The 19,046-nt window shown below is 37.3% G+C and overlaps 8 protein-coding genes across 8 annotated transcripts; 5 read left to right on the forward strand and 3 right to left on the reverse strand. All coding sequences in view use genetic code 12, as the record gives it.

The window, feature by feature from the left end:
- Positions 1 to 652: 652 nt before the first annotated feature.
- On the forward strand, positions 653 to 1,978 carry MAC1 (Mac1p; the record flags this gene model as incomplete). Its single annotated transcript, XM_067693396.1, has 1 exon — positions 653 to 1,978. The coding sequence occupies one exon, from the start codon at positions 653 to 655 to the stop codon at positions 1,976 to 1,978; it is 1,326 nt and encodes a 441-aa protein (XP_067547122.1).
- Positions 1,979 to 2,151: 173 nt separating this feature from the next.
- Positions 2,152 to 5,520, forward strand: I9W82_004336 (uncharacterized protein; the record flags this gene model as incomplete). Its single annotated transcript, XM_067693397.1, has 1 exon — positions 2,152 to 5,520. The coding sequence occupies one exon, from the start codon at positions 2,152 to 2,154 to the stop codon at positions 5,518 to 5,520; it is 3,369 nt and encodes a 1,122-aa protein (XP_067547123.1).
- A 47-nt stretch (positions 5,521 to 5,567) lies between these two features.
- Positions 5,568 to 6,092, reverse strand: PSF3 (DNA replication protein; the record flags this gene model as incomplete). Its single annotated transcript, XM_067693398.1, has 1 exon — positions 5,568 to 6,092. One exon carries the CDS (start codon positions 6,090 to 6,092, stop codon positions 5,568 to 5,570), a length of 525 nt encoding a protein of 174 aa, XP_067547124.1.
- A 204-nt stretch (positions 6,093 to 6,296) lies between these two features.
- On the forward strand, positions 6,297 to 8,972 carry I9W82_004338 (uncharacterized protein; the record flags this gene model as incomplete). Its single annotated transcript, XM_067693399.1, has 1 exon — positions 6,297 to 8,972. The coding sequence occupies one exon, from the start codon at positions 6,297 to 6,299 to the stop codon at positions 8,970 to 8,972; it is 2,676 nt and encodes an 891-aa protein (XP_067547125.1).
- Positions 8,973 to 10,547: 1,575 nt separating this feature from the next.
- SSR1 (Ssr1p) lies at positions 10,548 to 11,192 on the forward strand (the record flags this gene model as incomplete). The annotated part of the gene is made up of 1 exon (XM_067693400.1): positions 10,548 to 11,192. One exon carries the CDS (start codon positions 10,548 to 10,550, stop codon positions 11,190 to 11,192), a length of 645 nt encoding a protein of 214 aa, XP_067547126.1.
- Positions 11,193 to 11,504: 312 nt separating this feature from the next.
- I9W82_004340 (flavin adenine dinucleotide transporter) lies at positions 11,505 to 12,566 on the reverse strand (the record flags this gene model as incomplete). Its single annotated transcript, XM_067693402.1, has 1 exon — positions 11,505 to 12,566. One exon carries the CDS (start codon positions 12,564 to 12,566, stop codon positions 11,505 to 11,507), a length of 1,062 nt encoding a protein of 353 aa, XP_067547127.1.
- A 502-nt stretch (positions 12,567 to 13,068) lies between these two features.
- TOM7 (Tom7p) lies at positions 13,069 to 13,284 on the reverse strand (the record flags this gene model as incomplete). The annotated part of the gene is made up of 1 exon (XM_067693403.1): positions 13,069 to 13,284. One exon carries the CDS (start codon positions 13,282 to 13,284, stop codon positions 13,069 to 13,071), a length of 216 nt encoding a protein of 71 aa, XP_067547128.1.
- A 934-nt stretch (positions 13,285 to 14,218) lies between these two features.
- Positions 14,219 to 18,967, forward strand: NIK1 (Nik1p; the record flags this gene model as incomplete). The annotated part of the gene is made up of 2 exons (XM_067693404.1): positions 14,219 to 14,284; positions 15,029 to 18,967. 2 exons carry the CDS (start codon positions 14,219 to 14,221, stop codon positions 18,965 to 18,967), a joined length of 4,005 nt encoding a protein of 1,334 aa, XP_067547129.1.
- Between the last annotated feature and the right edge of the window lie 79 nt (positions 18,968 to 19,046).

Here is a 19,046-nt window from a genome sequence, read left to right on the forward strand (position 1 = left end):
GGAGTTTGGTTTTGATGAGATGAGCGATGTCTAATTTTTGAAAAATTTGTGTCGTGTAAAACTTGAGGATTGCAAAATCTAAGCGAAATTTATTGCAACAAATAAAAATTAGAGGGGAGGTTTATGCAAGTGAGAGGTTTGAAGCAGCGAGGGAGATATTAACGGCAGCGAATAAAGTATAGAGAGGTAGTTATATGCATTGGATGCTAATAATGTCGAGTTTTCGCATTGATATAGTTTGGATTAAGTCACGTGCTGTTGATGATTTCTATTGTATAAAGAAAGCATGAAAATCAATCTCTCTCTTTTTCTTTGTCTCTTGTATTGAGAGTTGTAGTCCCTTACCAAAGAAGAATCAGTGTCTTATGCTAGTAGTATATTCTTTTAGAGGTGTACTGGTACAGTAGTATTCCCAATTTGTACATTAGAAATTTGCTCACAAAAGTAAAAAAAAAAAAAAAATTTAATTTATCACCAAGCCAATATGAATCCAAACCCTTTTTTTTTTACCTTATTTCATTTTTTACAACCAAAACAAGAGTATCTCTTCCTATAGATATCAAAACTTACCATGTATAACAATAGAATACTACAGATATAGTAATATAACTCCCCTCCAAAGACAACGCAAATACATCTGATCGAAAACAAAATGATATTGATAAATAATGTTAAATATTCCTGTATGGAGTGTATACGAGGACATCGATCTTCAACTTGCAAACACCATGATAGACCACTACTACAAGTCAGATCCAAAGGAAGACCAGGTGTTTACGCTAATGGAAACCCAAACCATAGAGTAGCTGTATTTGCTGAAGAAATTGCTGCACCAACTGAATACACAGACTCCGAAGATGGAAATTCTAATTCAACATCAACTACAAATACACCTCCTCCGTCTACTTCTGCGCCAGGGAAATCTTGCAAATCACAGCCAATAGTCATACTAAAAGCTTCTTCAAAACAGGTGATTGACTTGACAAATGGAGAGATAATAGGTCCATACGATGAATCAAAAACTACTAAAAGCACTGTTGAAAAACCACCACCACAACAACCAATCATCAATGACAATAGTTTTATTGTATCTTCCGGATGTTGTGCTCCAAAAGTAATTAAACGTTCCGGATGTGGATGTTGTGGTAACAAAAAGAAGGATGTAAACAAGTCAAAAATATTACAAAGGTATATTGAAAAGAAGCTTAATAAGGAAGTAGTACCACCTCCTAAACAAGTCAAGTTTATTTCAGAAACTCCAGATAAGAAAGTCAATCACCACAATGCAAATGGTCGAAGCGAAACTCCCGTGTTTGAAGTGGTACCTATTTCATCTTGCTCTATACCAGGTACATGCTGTTGCGATAGCAATTGCAGTTGTGTTGGATGCGAGGTTCATGGTAATGCTCAAGAAGCTCCTCAACAAACCTTACCACAACCAAATAACTTGCCTATAAATACAGCATCAAATATGGAAACGCTTGTTTTCAACTCATTGCCAAACCACAATGTACCCAAAGCTTTGCCTGATGAAATGTACCAACAACCAGCTATGTTTAACCAACCTCAATTTGAGCCAGTTGTACAACCCTCACCCGGAGCATGTCTTTGTCCTGCCGATGCATGCGACTGTACAAACTGTGAAGTGCATGGTATCATTGATGGACACAAGTTGGATGAATATTTTGTTGATCAAGAGAAATTGATGAATGCATTGGTGTCAGACTTTGATTTCAATGCACTTATGTCATTGGACTCGAATAAGTTCGTGCAGTCCGAGCCAAAGGCGGAAAATGGCACTGTTTCTCCTTCAAATTGTTGCAGTGACTCGTCAACGAAACTACAATATCCACAACAAGTGCCAAGTAATAACGGTTGGTCGGAGCTACAAAACTTCTACCCTAATCATATAGATTCTAATACTTCTCAGCCAGTGGCCACCAATCTGAAAAGTTGTTGCTCTAATGGTCACAAGTAATACCTCTGTAGATAGAATTATAGTTATACATAGTAAAGTTAAAGTTTCACGTGACGAGCTTGTCTTTTTTTTTTTTACTTCAAAAGCGAAAAAAAAAAAGTGGAAAAGAAAAATACTGAGTTTGGTGGAGGATCGATTACAATCTTAGAGCACCAGCACCCAATCGTTCAATAATGGAGGAGGCTTCTGATATCTCATACTATATTGGCAAAGATGGGCTCGAAGCGTTGAGAACATTGGATGTCCCTTTGGAAGAAGGTGATGTTGTTTCCATCAATTTAGCAAATATCGATGAACAAGAGCCGGCCGAGATTATTCAGTTTCTCGTAGATACAAAGAGTGGGAAACACTATTGGATTATCATGGCTAGAGCCTATGTGCAATTGGGGAAACTAGATGATGCTGCCCAGATCATTAAATCGGCATTGGATTCAAAGAATTTCAGCACTGAGGATACAAAGACGCTTGAGTCGTTTCTAATTTGGTTACATATCAAATATGCCTCTATGGGGATTGACAAGAGCATGCATTTGGTGGAAGCAGGTACTGGTATTGCCGACTTGGCGACTAAAAACGCTGATGCACATAGTGCACCTGTCAATACCACGAGTAACTTGTTATCGAAAGCAGTGATGGCCTTATATCACAATCACAATGATGAAGCATTACAGATATTTGAAAAGATGTTAAAGATCGATCAGAATAATACGTTTGCGTTATTGGGCAAAGCACAAGCATTGTTGAATAAATCGAAAAACTATGCCAGTGCGTTGAAATTGTATCAACAAGTTTTGATATTGAATCCAACTTGTAAACCTGATCCTAGATTAGGTATTGGGTTGTGCTGCTGGTTCTTGAATGATCAGAAGATGGCTATTCAAGCATGGGAGCGAGCTCTTGAAATTGATCCTAGTAATTTGAAAGCGAAAGTATTCTTGAACTTGGCTCATTTCCATAATGCATTCAACAATTCGTGGAGTGATGATGAATTTATTTCCAATTATAAAGCTTGCTTGAAGGAGTTGTCGGAAATCCACAAGGAAAAAGTAAATGACTCAACCGTGTTGTTGACCCTAGCATCATACTATTATTCCAAGAATGATTTCGAAACGGTGGAGAAGTTATTACAGAAAATTGTCAAAGATACAACTGGAGATGATAACTTGACTAAGCTTACTGGTCATTCTAAAGCCTCCAAACATGATTCTACTGTGTTGTCTGAATGTGGTACATGGCTAGGAAGAATCAAGTTTATCGAGGGTGATTTCATTCAAGCATCCAAGTATTTCCAAGAGGCAATCAAATTGAATGACTTGAATATTGTTGCAAAATTAGGTCTAGGTCAATCGCAATACAATCGAGGTTCAGTAGAAGAGGCAACATTGACATTTGAATCGATTTTGCGTAGTAATGCCAATTGCTTGGAGGCAATTTACTCGCTAGGTATCATTTATGCAAAGCAAAGTTCAAAAAAGAAGAAGGAATCTGCCATTCGATCTTTGGAGAGATATATTAGACTTTCAAATAACAGGGGATTATCAGCAAGTAAGAATGATAATGATTTATTATTGAACAAGGAACCAGTTGCATTGAACGCATACTTGACTTTGAGTAGCTTGTACGAGAGCGCTGATTTAACTCAAGCACTTTCATATTTGAACAAAGCCATTGATGCAAGGAAACAAGTTGGAAAGAATGTGCCCTTGGAGGTTTACAACAATATTGGAGTTTTCCAATTCACCAAGCAAAATTTCAAAGGAGCTTTGGAGAATTTCCAAACGGCTATTGATAAATTGGATGGTGCTGAGTTTTTAAGTCCCGATGGAGATGTATTGGTTGATTTGCCTAGTGATTTGAAAGTTAGTTTAACTTTTAATGCAGCTAGAACTAAGGAGCTTTCTGATGAGAAGGAGGCTTTGAGCACCTACGAATCGTTATTGGTGGAATGTCGTCATTACTTTTCTGCCAAGTTGAGAATTTTGTTCTTGTCTTGTATACTGGACACTGGATTGACACCAAGAGAAATCCAATCTGAAATAGAAGAGTTGTTGAAGTTGAATGCATCGGATTTGGAAGTGAGGTCATTCTATGGATGGTTTGCCAAGAATTTTGGAAAAAAGTTGGGTATGAAGCCAGATGCAGATACCGCTTTTCAAAAGGAGACTCTTGTTGAATTTGATAAACATGATTGTTATGCCTTGCTTTCATTGGCCAATATCTATTGCGTATTAGCTAGAGATTTGAAAGGGTCTAGTGTTGAAGAGAAGAAGAGAACATATTATACAAGAGCCACCGAGTTGTACACAAAGGTGTTGACTCTTGATAGAAAGAATGTATATGCTGCTCAAGGGTTGGCCATTGTATACATTGAAAATAAAGAGTCGACTAAAGGATTGGATATTTTGAGGAAAATCAGGGACTCGCTTCATGATATATCGGTCTATTTGAACCTTGGTCATGTTTTATGTGACGTTAAACAATATGGAAAAGCAATTGAGAATTATGAACTTGCATTGACTAGATTTACTGATGGAAAGGATGTTCAAATATTGACATTTTTGGGTAGAGCATGGACTCTTCGAGGAATCAATGAGCAAAGTTTAAACTTTTTCAAGACTGCTTTAGAGTACACTAAACAAGCATATAATTTGACCAAGGGATCGAAATCAGCATTGCTGTTCAATATCTCCTATATCCAATTCCAAATTGCTGATTTCATCACTAAACAACCAGTTCAAAAGAGACAACCTCAGGATATTAGTGATGCCATAACTGGATTAAATGAAGCTATTGAGACATTCATGCAACTATCATCAGATGATGAGAAACACCCACCATATCCAAAAGATGAGTTGCGAGGTAGAGCCAATTTGGGTTCGAGTACATTGTTGAATAGATTAACTAATGCGCTTGATGAAACTAAGGAAAACATTGCTGAAGTTGAACATAGACTTGAAACGGCTAAGCAATTGAGAGAACAGGAGAAAGTAGCTCAACTTGAAAAGGAACAAGAGAGAATCAAGGCCATGAAGGAAAAAGAAGCTGAATTGGCCAAACAAAGAGCTGCGTTGCAGGAACAAGCACAACAATGGGCAGAAGAGTCAAGAATGGATGTGGCTGTTGATGCCGAAGAGGAAAATGATGACAAGTTGTTTGAACAAGAGTTGGAAGGTGGTGATGGTAAAAAGAAAGGCAAAGGTTCAAAGAGTAAAGGCAAGGGTAAATCAAGGAAAGGTAAAGCTGGTAAAAAAGTTGTATCTGATAGTGAGGAGGAAGAGGAAGCTGAGTTTCTGGGTGATGATGAACCGAAATCGAATGGTAAGCGACAACGTGTTGCTGATGATGATGATGATGATGAGGGCGAGGAGGATGTAGTGTCTAATGGATCCAAAAGGAAGAAGACTCAGCATTTGTCGAATGAGTTTATCAAGGATAGTGATGAGGAGTTGGAAGATGATGATCTTTTCGGTGATGATAAGGAAGATGAGGAGAAGGGTGAAGATAAAGAGGATGAAGAAAAGAATGAGGGAAATGAAGAATAGAGAACGATTCATTAATTTGTATAAAAAGAAACTTTGTATTAAATCTATTACTCCTTTAACCATTGTCTCATCAACTTGTTACTCTCACCAGTTTCCTTAAACAACTTCTTTTCAAACTCATCCAAAGTATAAATAAACTCAGTATTAAAATGCTTTGAATGAATATTACTAGCATAATTATTAATCTCAAAACTTCGCTCTTTCAACATCTCCATAATCTGCTCAATCAATTTCGGTTCCGTAAACAATCGGCCCCATTTTTCAATCATGGTGTAGTATTGCGATGACAATTTATGTAAGTCTAAAGCCAACGCATCCGATTTGATTGCATTAAGGACTTTATCATTAATGAAATCAGGGTCAATTAAGGAAATGAATGACGAATCGGAGTTTTGTACTTCTAGAACGGCAAGGATTTCCGCTAGCCAGAATGGAAGTTCGAGTTTGGTGCCTTGTTGGATGGGTTTGCCTGGGTTGCCTTCGAGGTAGCCGAGACCTGGGATTGTGTGGTTGAATTGACAGGGAAGTTTTTCGGCGTCGGCTAGTATATCATCGATATCGAAATATGACATGGGGGATAAAGGGGAGGGAGGGAGCTTGTGGAGTTGGAAGGTTTCTGAAGATGGTGAGTGAGTAAATGTTTTGATTAACGCGTTTGGATTTGTTTATTTTGCGACATTGGATTAATTTTACGACACTCAAGGAGGAATAACCTCAAACAATTCTTTTTAATCATCTCATCACACCAGTGTAGTTACCCTAGATATGTGTAAGTAATGGCTGGTTCATCGCAGAATAGTATAGACAGTCAAGAGAGGGTTGTCACTTCTTCAAATGAGCAGAGACAGGCTCAGGAGTCGTCGCGTTTACTACAGCAGCAATCAGAACTACCCCACGTGAGAGCAAATGATCATGAGAGTACAGTTGGTTCCACAACATCTAGTCAATGCAGTTCAGAAGTGAATGAGCTAACTCCACTACTTAGTGCCAGAGAAGTGCCCGAGAGCTCATTTCTACGAAAGATCTTTGATCCACATTGGTTACATCTTGTTTTTGTTGCTTTGATCATTTTAATTGGGTTGATTGTTATCACATTTCACAATATTCAATCAGTTGTCAATGATGCGATTGACCTACGAGTTTATAATGCCACGTTTGCCAATTTTACTAGCCAGGGGGTCAATGTGCATGTACAAGGTTCAGTTGAAATGAAGTATCATTTGATGCACACAAATTTTGTACAAATTGCCATGATCAAAATTGGTGCTTTTGTCTTGGGGTCATTAAAACTTTATCTGATGAGACCGGTTCAGTTACATGTACAATTGGTTGATTTGAAAAGTCCATTTCTTTACTTGGCAGATACGATTCCACCACCAATTACAATCTATATTGGTAATAGAGCTCAAACTGAATTGAATTTCGTAACTGAATGTACATTTGGTAATACTGAGTTTTTAGAATTTTTGAAATACTATTATCAATTAACTGGTGATGAGATCAACATTAAAGTAAAGATGGTTGCGGAGGAGGTTAATGTCAACACATTGAAATTGGTGAATTTGAAATTACATAATGTGGAAGTGAGTGATTATTTAACGATTAATAAAAATGATTTGAAGAGGGGGTTAAAGATTAATAAATTTGGTGTTACTTCGCCTGGAGCGAATGTAATCAACTTGTCAGCTGAATTGGAAATTCCCAACCAATTGGGGGTGACCATGGATATACCATCATTGAATTGGGATCTATTATTTAGTGATTGTGAATCCAATCTACTTAAAGTAGGAGCATGGCGAACGTCTCCAACAACAATTGAAAAGGGTAATGCAATTAAAGTCAACGTTGAAGGAATCGTTACTGATGTGCCTGGTCAGTTGATGGACGACTGTACGAATCTGATTAGTCCTATTAACTCATTGATTGAGCAGTATTTGAAGCAAGAGCCGATTAGATTCTTTCTACACTTGAATCAGAATCAAGATTACAAAGATGTGCAACGTGACTTGTGGTGGATATTTGATATTTTGAATCAGATGCCACCGGCTGAGCTATCTATTACATTACCAAGAATCCACGTTGCTCCAAAGAACGTCAGTGTCGGCCCATGTGAATTTGGTCTAAACTATACAGATATCAGAAAACATGGGCTCTTAAATAAAGATAGTCTTGCACTTTCTGGAAATGTTAAAATCAATTGCTCCATTGAAGCAACCAATCCAACATCATTAGCGGTTGATGTTGAGCGATTGAAATTTAATATCAGTTTGGGGTCAAAAGATGGAACATTGATGGAAGCTTGGTCAAGAGACTTTGTTTTTCTTCATACTGCACGATCAAAACGTCTTGTTCATGCTGATGTGAATATTTCTGATTTGGATGTGGAAGTGACGGATCCGGTATACTTTGGCAAAGTTGTAAACACTATAATTAACAAAGATGACAAGGGGTCTATTAATGATGATGTTTATGTCAATATTAGTTTATCTGATGTGGAAATGAACTTGCCCATTGTTGGAAATATTACATTGCAGAGTTTGGAGATTCCATTTGTTAAAGTGCCACAAGCCATTACTACGTTAGAAAGTATGAGTGGAGTACGTTCGGATTCAATTGTGCACCAGATCGATGTTGAAATTGAGGAAGTCTATTTCCTAATGTCCAATGACCATGAGGTTGAGTTTCAAGTTTTATTGTCCTTGTACAATCCATTTAATGTATCGGTGAATATTCCTCGAGTGCATGATCAATCAATATTGATGGCATTTGGTCAAAATCAAACCAATTTCGGACACGCCAGTTTCAATGGAATTTCTTTAACCAAACTTGATCGATCGAAGCTTGAAGTCAATGTGAAATTCAACTATGAGACGTATTCTGATAAATTATTCTTGCAAGATTTTATCAGTGTCTATATATCATCATTTACTAAAGATTTGACAATTGATTTCACTAATAATTCGGCAGTGGGAAATCCAGCACTTGATGCATTTATGAGTCAAATTAAAGTACATGATGTCACTATGCCCAATGTTTCATTTACAATTCCCGAATACAACACTGGTATCAAAGAGCTACAGAAACAAGATGCTGGCGTTTTCATCATTGAAACAACAATCCACCTCTTTACTTCAGAAATTGAATTAAAAATTTACAATCCAATATCCAATGCAGAAGTAAGATTAGAAGTCTTCCAAGCATTTGCCAAACATGAAGATGTTGTACTTGGCTACACAAGTAAACGTGAAGTTCTTGACATCCAGCCAGGGTTTTACGTGACTCCACGAATACCAATAAAAGTTGAAAATGGTGCTGCTTCTGATACTTTGAAACGAGCATTGAATGGAGATTTGAGTATTGATGTAATGGCTGATGTTAATGTTGGGTTTGGATTATTTGATTTGCGATTGATATACAAGGGGAAACAATTGGTGTCGAAAATTAGATTGTAGAGTGAGTGTCCACTATTATTTAATGAATTTTTATGTATTGATAAGCCAAAGGCTTTAGTCAACACAATTACATTGGTATCCCGTTCTCAAGATATTGGGGAGGGGAGGGGGGATTAGATAAAAGAATTGATTGCAATGGCAAAATCATTACTAAACTCCAAATGTGTGATACCGTCTACGCAGCTCAGAGTCGTAAATTGTACTCAACTCAGCCCTTGTGTAGCATCTTCTTAGTGTGATTTCAACGTCTTTTGCTCCATAAACAACTCTGTGCTTGAAGTTTGCCAATTTTCCAGCGTTCCAATCTGGTAAGTGGCAACCAACAACTCCAAACGGAAGATTGGGACTGAGAAGGGAGATTGCAAGCATGACCAAGTAACTGTGGCGACACATTGGAAATTTAACCCACCAGTTGATGCTACTACTGGGGTATTGTGGACACAATTCACACACAATTCTTGCATCACAATATGAAGGACTTGCGAGTACGAGGGATCGCAAGGTGCGATGCTTAAACCGTTTGAATAGCCGCAAAAAGTACGGTCCCAATCTGTCGCCAGCAAATCCTAGTGTTAACTGCACCAACTTTGGATAGTCTATTTGTAAGTCGCTGTTGGTGAACAATTTGTCTACTTCCAAAATACCCTTTATGCACAACTCACGAAGACAGCTGGTGTCAAATAAATCACATAATGAAGATGACATATACGTATTCTCGGAAGTTTCGTAAATTCGCAATACATGCAACTTCATATGAAATTTCCAAGGTTGATCGCAAAGCTTATAATCTACCCAAATTGTTAGTTCAGTCAAATTCGTCATCTGAGACAAACATTCAGGGTTGCAACGACAATATGTATCGGATAGTATAATCAGATTGAAACTGCCAAAGTCCAGCAAAGTATCAAAACATTTGTTCCTAGGGGATAAGTATATTGTACTGAGTTGATAAACACGAATATACTCGTCAATAAAATCAGAATAGTAATCAGAATAGTCATCAAAACGATGTATGTAGATAGTTAGCAATTGGAGATATCTTAATTTCTTGAAATGTTTGAAAATACAATCTATGATAGTCATATTGTGGTAGTATAGTTCGAGCCGAAAAATCTCCTGATGTTTATCCACCTTTTGCTTGATGTTGCAGATTTGGTTGCAAAGTGAACTGGTAGCATCAGTGGTCTAGAATCACGGGTCGGGACTCCAGAAAAAAAAAGGAATCGTATACACATCCATGCCGCAATATACAGTCTTTTAAGATGTTGTGCAGTGAGTTGTTTTGTTATTGATTTCCCAATTGGGATAGAACCACTCTATAAAAAGAAAAAGAATTTGATAAGTACACGACTAAGTAAACAAACAAATTTATTCTTATATACAGGAAAATGCAAGATCGTGAGAGAGAATGAGTTTGAGCCGACCCTTTCAAAAAATATTTTTCTTTCTTTCTCTCTCTTTATAAACAGAAAAACTGATCAATAATCAAACCACCACTCGTTTTCTTTATTGGTAAAACCCAAATATCTGATACCCTTGTTACACCTTCACACCATCGCTTAGATCTTATACATAATGGCTTCATTCATCAAAGTTTCAACTTTCCTCGCAATCATTGCTTCATTACAACAATTGACAGTTGCTACACCTCCAGCTTGTTTATTGGCCTGTGTAGCTCAAGTTCAAAAATCATCTACTCAATGTTCAGGCTTGAATGATTTATCATGCATCTGTTCCAACGAAGGTGATGATATCAAGACTTGTTTAGATAACATTTGTCCAAATGGTGATGCTGATGCTGCCAAGAAGGCTTTTTCCAACTCATGTTCTGGACACGATGATGGATCAAGCAACTCCAGTAGCTCTTCATCTAAAGCTGAGTCATCCACTGAGTCATCATCCGCTGCTTCTTCCTCGGCTGAAGCTTCTTCTTCTTCCTCAAGTGAAGCTGAGTCATCATCAGAAGCCGCCCCATCCGGATCTTCAAGCGTTGCTGCTGAATCCTCATCTGAAGCTGCTTCCTCCACTACTGGTGGTGGTGCCGGAGGTCATGAATCATCAGCTGAGCCATCATCTACTTTACACACCTCTACAGTTGCTGCTCAATCTTCATCTTCATCTTCTGAAGTCCCAGCTGTTTCTACTCAACCTGGTGGATCAGGAGCCAGCAAGGTTGGTTTGGGAGCTTTGATTGGTTTGGTTGGTGCTGCTTTGTTATAAGCTTTTTGATAGAGAGAAACATTAATGGTGTTTTCTTTGATATAAAAAAAAAAGAGACAGAAGGAGAGAGAGAGAGAGAGAGAGAGAGAGAGATGTGGTAAAAAGTTGACTTTCATACTGTCTATTCGTATTGTTTGATTTCTTGATACGTGGTTTAAAGGAACTTCGTTTAGCTTGATTGCTTTTTCATTTTAAGTAGAGTTTATATAGTGATTTACAAAAAAAAATAATGTTTTTGGAAGAGGTATGAAAGGACTCTTGTAGATGAATTCAATTCTGTAAAATGCAACTTGTATATTCTATATAACTCTATCAGTCTATTAATATCCGCTTCACATGTTCATAAACAACAAAAGTTATACACGTAGCAGGAACAACTCGAACAATATTAGCACTCAACCCTTTATAAAATGCAGCAACACCACCTTCATGAAAATACAAGTTGCGAACCACTTGCATAATAGAAGTATGGCGAGACTGAGAATTATTCTGTAATCTTGATTTAACAACTTGGGTCGGGTACATAATCAATGTACTTATAATCTTTGACGTTGCTGATGTGTACAAGTATTGTGTAGTTGATAAACTAGTAGCAACGGCTCCTACGACTGGATCTGGTACATCCTCAGTCGGAGCTCTTGTCTTGTATAGATAATTTTTCAAATGATCATAGATGGTGATTTGTAAACTTGCTTGAAACACTTGAAACATGCTTGGTATTGAACCTTTCCAAAAACTAGCAATACCTTCATTACGAACCATGGTCCGTATCCCATCAATGATTGATTTGTAAGCACCTTCATCGTTTTTACCTTTGGCAGTGATTCTCGTCTTGAGAACCCAGATTGGGTTGGTTGATATTGACGTTGTGATTCCTGCTAATGATGAACTAGCGAAATAGTCTATGGTTAAATTTGATGTGTTTATGTAATCTTTGAATTCGGCATAAAGAGCAAAATAACAGCCCCATGCTGACACATTACCAATTAAATTCGGTGCTAGACCACGATAGTACTGAATTAGATAATTGAAGCCCACGGGTTGTCGTAATGAAACTGAGTTTGATCGCAATGACGCTTGTTTTGCCAGTGACCTTGCATTTTGATTGATTTGTCGTATGATATTGACTATCGATTGGAAAGGCTTATTGTGTTTAGTAGTAGCAGCGGCGGCGGCATCCTTGGCGTCCTTGGCGACGACCGTGTGTGCTAACTGTAGTCGTATCTTGATTATATCTAGGGGATGAGTAATTATTGTTGTTGCGAATCCAGCACTGAGACCTGCTATTGATTCAACTTGTCGGGATGAAAAACGGGGTATATTAGTAAATTGTTTGAAAACAGAATCATCGTTTTCAACATCTTCTTTTTTCATTTATGAGTATTTGGGTTGTGGGTGATTTGTTCTGAAGCATATGCAGATAGATCTGTATTGAGAGTTGCGTTTTACAGTTGCAAAGATTTTTTTTTTTTTTTTTTTGAAAAACTCTTGGGGAAACCAATGCAATGGCTTTAGAGAGTTGGCGAAGTAACAAACTGTCAAGCTAAGAGACCTACAGTAAAGCTTCTTCAAACTATCAAAGAGCCATCAAGGATTTCAAAACTTGAAATAAATTTTTCAATGTTTATATATATGTATATATGTACAAGATCGAAATAGAACTCTTTAGCTCATATCACACCTTTCGAAACTCAACCACAATTTCATCCAAATAGAAGTTTCCTCTCTAATCAAATTTGGAAATCTTCTGCCTCATTATTGATCTCTTCAACTCTCCAGATAGAAAAAGGTATTAACAAAATATCTCTTCACTTTCAATTCCCTTCACTCTCATATCACATCATTCATCTGTGTCCCTTCCCTTTTTTTCTTTTTCTTAAGCAGATGGGAAAGGAGATAATAGGTTCAAGATCGATGGCTTGTTTGGAGAAGCAGCCCAACCCAAGTACAAAACAAATGGAATGAAACCATAATGAGCAATAGTTTTGGAGTAATCTAAAAGCTTGACAATTCTTTCTTTTGATTCATCAGATAAGGTTAATTGGTAGCTGTTGTTGTTTCTTCTTGATGATGGTGTAGATTCTGAAGCCATGGTCTGTGTATGATGTGGATATAGAGATTTCTTGATGATTAGATTTGTTGAAAAATGAAAAAGATTTTTTTTTGCTTTTTTGCTTTCTGCTTTTGAGAAATTATACACGACTTCAAAAAGGTGTATCTATGGCTGCAAAACTATCACCACCACCAAGATCTACTTGAACGAGTATAATATGACTAGAAAGAGTATGTTTAATAGCTGGCCAATAATATCAATTTACTTTAAATCACATAGCTATAACAATTTGTTTTGGAAAAAAATTCCTTAACAATTTTCATAAGATTGTTACTAAATTGAATGAGAATTTTCATCATCATGAAAGCCTTCATTGAAAGATACACTCTAGTGGCATTAAACTTCTCTTTTTACCTTGTCATGGGGATTTTCTAATTGACAATAATAGCTTTATCAGCTGATCAAAATGTTGTAAATTTTTAGTTACTTTCATATTGAAGCATCTACGGCTGGTAAAGAAGCAGAGCTTTAGAAAGAGACCGAGAGAGAGAAAAGGAGAGACAAGAAGCTTCAAGCACAATATTTGATTATTACACTTTCATTGATGTTTCAGGTTGATCAGAAGATTGGACCAATTTGCTGATTTGTGGCAAACAAGGTAAAAGTAATGTAAAGTAGCCATACTTATTATCGACAGAAACAAGGAGAGAGTAATTGAAACCTTAGAGGCTTGATTGCTGCAAACAAGTCTCTTATACTAGTCACAAAAGAAGGGATGGAACTGTCAATAACTTCCAAGACGCATCTCATTTAGCTAATCTGAGGAAACTTGTTTCGATATAGTGATTTTTCGTGTCAAATTAGCTGGTTTGTGAGAAGTGGGAAGGTTATTTGAGTGATGCTACCAAAAAAATAGAGCAGGATAGCTGTATAGAAAAAGAATAGCGAGCTCCTTAAGAAGTATATCAGATATATGGTTCGTTATAAAAACAAAGCTTGTGCAATTTTGCAAAGAGAGGTGGACACACACCAAAGCGTTGTATGAAACCGTTGTTCATCTACCCTTGTGAAAGTAGAAGTAAACGAATGTAAAAGAAGTGTCAGTTCTTGCTCTCAAGAAATACGAGATTATGAGTTTGAATAGGTTATCACTGACGTCATCAGAGAGGGAAGAAAAAATTTTAAGGTACGCGTTGATTTTTGTTTTAGTGTGTGTGTGTGTATGTGTGTGTGTGCCCTGTTCTGCATGAAAAAGAGAGAGAGAGAGAGAGAGAGATACAAAGTGTTATAAATATTAGATGCATGGCACACAAGAGCATATATGCTCATCGTATCGCAATTTGGTTTCAGTTGCTTCTTATATATATATATAGGTTTGTTATATGATGATGGATGATTTAAATACTGTTATAGTTATTTTTAGTAAATAGGTAAACACATATGAAACAACAACTCAATTTTTTTTAAGGAGAGACAAAGGAGAAGAAAGAAGAAGAAGACCAAAAAAAAACAATTTTTACAACAGAATCAACACACACACACACACACAGAAAAGGTAAATCAAATACACTCAAGGCCTTTCTATATCCATCGCTTTTCAAGACAACTAACAGCTGCATCAGAAAGAGAAGAGAGGAGAAGAGTATACATACCCTTATAACATTAGCATACTTTATTACACCATTTTTCCTATTCCATTGGTGTGGTTTTAATTTTTCTTTTTCTTTTTCTTTAGCTGCGGTCAATTTACAAAAAAAAACATCAGTGTCAAACAAAACCATAGTACATCAAAAGACCACTCATTGCCCATTTTAAACTTATCTCACACACATCACAACCAAACGTTTCCAAAATTAGTCCACCAATCAAAAAACCAAAGTTAGCAGCTTCAACTAATACAGCTTCTTCATCTTCATCTACAACATCATCCACATCAGCACCGGCATCGCCACACCACTCTTCAAGAACTACTTCACCAATCGAGAGCAGCTTTTCTACTAACTTGAACTTAAACTCTCCCGTATCACCTATATCATCTTCATTACCTTATCATCCTCACCAGTTGAACCATAGCATAGCTACTGAAACAATACCTGAAGCTGCTACTGAATCCGAATCTACAGACTCCTTTACCAACACAACACCACAGATGTTATCCTACTCACAAGAAGATTTACTCAAAATTCTACAGGATCCTGTTTTATACCAACAAAAACATATGGAAATTAGAAATGACTTGATTAAACAAATTAGACAACAAGATCTAGTCATAAATGATTACAATAACGAATTGGAAGTTTGCAAAACTGCAAACAAAGCTTTCAAACAAGCCTTGTCAGAAATTGGTACTGTGGTTATTTCTGTCGCCATGGGTGATTTATCGAAAAAAGTTGAAATTCATACTGTTGAAAGTGATCCTGAAATTTTAAAAGTTAAAATCACCATCAATACTATGATGGATCAATTACAGACTTTTGCAAATGAAGTGACTAAAGTTGCCACTGAAGTCGCCAATGGTGAATTGGGAGGACAGGCGAAAAACGAAGGTTCAGTTGGAATATGGCGTTCTTTAACAGATAACGTAAACATTATGGCTCTCAATTTAACAAACCAAGTGAGAGAAATTGCTGATGTTACACGAGCAGTTGCTAGAGGTGACTTGTCTCGTAAAATCAATGTTCATGCTCAAGGAGAAATTTTACAATTACAAATGACCATCAATACAATGGTGGATCAATTGAGAACTTTTGCATTTGAAGTGTCGAAAGTAGCTCGTGATGTCGGAGTTTTGGGTATCTTGGGAGGCCAGGCCTTGATTGAAAATGTTGAAGGTATTTGGAAAGAATTGACTGATAACGTAAATGCCATGGCTTTGAATTTGACTACCCAAGTGAGAAATATTGCCAATGTTACAACTGCTGTTGCCAAGGGTGACTTGTCGAAAAAAGTCACTGCTGATTGTAAAGGAGAGATTTTGAATTTGAAATTAACAATCAATCAGATGGTGGATCGATTGTTGAAGTTTGCTTCTGAAGTGACGACATTATCAAGAGAAGTCGGTACTTTGGGTATATTGGGAGGTCAAGCTAATGTTCAAGATGTTGAAGGTGCTTGGAAAGCAGTTACGGAAAATGTCAATCTTATGGCTACTAATTTAACCAATCAAGTGAGATCCATTGCCACTGTCACTACAGCGGTTGCGCATGGTGACTTGTCACAAAAGATTGATGTTCATGCTCAGGGAGAAATTTTACAATTGAAAAACACCATCAACAAGATGGTGGACTCTTTGCAATTGTTTGCGTCCGAGGTGTCCAAAGTTGCTCGAGATGTCGGTATAAATGGTAAATTGGGTATTCAAGCACAAGTTAGCGATGTTGATGGATTATGGAAAGAAATTACCTCCAATGTTAATACCATGGCTTCGAATTTGACGTCACAAGTGAGAGCATTTGCTCAGATTACTGCAGCTGCCACTGATGGTGATTTCACTCGATTCATTACAGTTGAAGCCTCGGGAGAAATGGATGCTTTAAAGACAAAGATTAATCAGATGGTGTTGAACTTAAGAGAATCGATTCAAAGAAATACTGCAGCTAGAGAAGCGGCTGAATTGGCAAATAGTGCCAAGTCGGAATTCTTGGCCAATATGTCGCATGAAATTAGGACTCCATTGAATGGTATTATTGGTATGACGCAATTATCCTTGGATACAGAATTGACCCAGTATCAAAGAGAAATGTTGTCCATTGTTCACAATTTAGCTAATTCCTTGTTGACGATTATTGATGATATTTTGGATATTTCAAAGATCGAAGCCAATAGAATGACGGTTGAACAAATTGATTTTTCATTAAGAGGTACCGTGTTTGGAGCATTAAAGACATTGGCAGTGAAGGCTATTGAAAAGAACTTGGACTTGACATATCAATGTGATTCCTCATTCCCCGATAATTTGATTGGTGATTCATTTAGGTTACGACAAGTTATATTGAATCTTGCTGGTAATGCTATCAAGTTTACCAAAGAAGGTAAAGTTAGTGTTAGTGTTAAGAAATCAGACAAGACGGTTCCTGATTCCGATAAGTTGTTGTTGGAAGTTTGTGTTTCCGATACTGGTATTGGTATTGAAAAGGATAAATTGGGCTTGATTTTCGATACCTTCTGTCAAGCTGATGGTTCAACCACGAGGAAATTTGGAGGTACTGGATTGGGATTATCAATTTCCAAACAATTGATTCACTTAATGGGTGGTGAAATTTGGGTGACTTCGGAGTATGGATCAGGTTCCAATTTCTATTTCACCGTTTCTGTCTCACCATCAAATATTAGATACACAAGACAAACTGAACAATTGTTGCCCTTTAGTAATCATTATGTGTTGTTTGTATCTACTGAGCATAGCCAAGAAGAGTTGGCAGAGATTGAACATGCTATTGTTGAATTGGGATTGAATCCAATTATTGTCAACAATATAGAAGATGCCAATTTGTCTGAACCTATTAGATACGACATTATCATGATTGACTCAATTGATACTGCCAAGAAACTACGCTTGTTGTCTGAGGTTAAATACATTCCATTAGTTTTGGTCCATCACTCCATTCCCGAATTGAACATGCGTGTATGCATCGACTTGGGAATCTCATCATACGGAAACACACCATGTTCAATGACTGATTTAGCTAGTGCTTTAATACCGGCATTGGAATCACGTTCAATTTCGCAAAACACTGATGAATCAGTCAAGTACAACATCTTGCTAGCTGAGGATAACTTGGTGAATCAAAAATTGGCAGTGCGTATATTGGAAAAACAAGGACATCATGTTGAAGTTGTTGAGAATGGATTAGAAGCATTTGAAGCTATTCAAAAGAACAAATATGACGTTGTTTTAATGGATGTGCAAATGCCAGTCATGGGAGGATTTGAGTCAGTGGAGAAGATTAGACAATGGGAAAAGAAATCAAACCCAATTGATTCATTGACTTTTAGAACTCCTATAATTGCATTGACTGCACATGCAATGTTGGGAGATCGTGAAAAGTCCTTAGCTAAGGGAATGGATGATTATGTGTCAAAGCCATTGAAGCCGAAGTTGTTGATGCAAACGATAAACAAATGTATTCATAATATCAATCAGTTGAAGGAGTTGTCGAAACAGAATAATAATACCGATTTTGCAAAGAAGTTGAAAAAGGGAGTTATTCAATCATCAACGACAACCAGTGGTAATGGAGCTGCTAGTGGAGGTGGAAGATCAAGAACTGATTCCAATGCATCGGTTTCGCCGCAAGGTTCCAATGCCAATTCGCCCTCGAGATCATCTCCAGGTGGTGGAGGAAGTGGAGCTTATCACCAGCAGTATCAACATCAACATCAGTACCCGCCTGCATTCAGTCAGTCGAGATCGTCGCCGTCGTTGAATGTGACTTCAAGTGGGTCATCGCCGAAAGATGCTCAATTTAAGACGTCCATGAATAATAGTAATAATAACAACAGTAGCTTTAGTAATCACGGTGGTGGTAGTGGAGGTAGCACTGAGAATGGATTGTTTGCTACGTTGGCAGCAGGGTTGCGACCAGGTCAATTGAACCTGAATAATCGATCCGTTACTGAGAGTGTATTGACGTTTACATCGAGCCAGATCACAGAGTTGGGTGATGGTGATGACGATGGGGATGATTCAATGGATATAGATGTGCCGAAGCAGGAGACTTAGAGAGAGAGAAAGAAAGGGGGGAAGACAGAGTATAGATTATCAAATTAAATGCAGAGACTAAATGTGAAACCTCTATTTC

The sequence above is a fragment of the Candida metapsilosis genome (assembly GCF_017655625.1).
Source record: "Candida metapsilosis strain BP57 chromosome Unknown scaffold6, whole genome shotgun sequence".
NCBI classification, from domain to species: domain Eukaryota; kingdom Fungi; phylum Ascomycota; class Pichiomycetes; order Serinales; family Debaryomycetaceae; genus Lodderomyces; species Lodderomyces metapsilosis.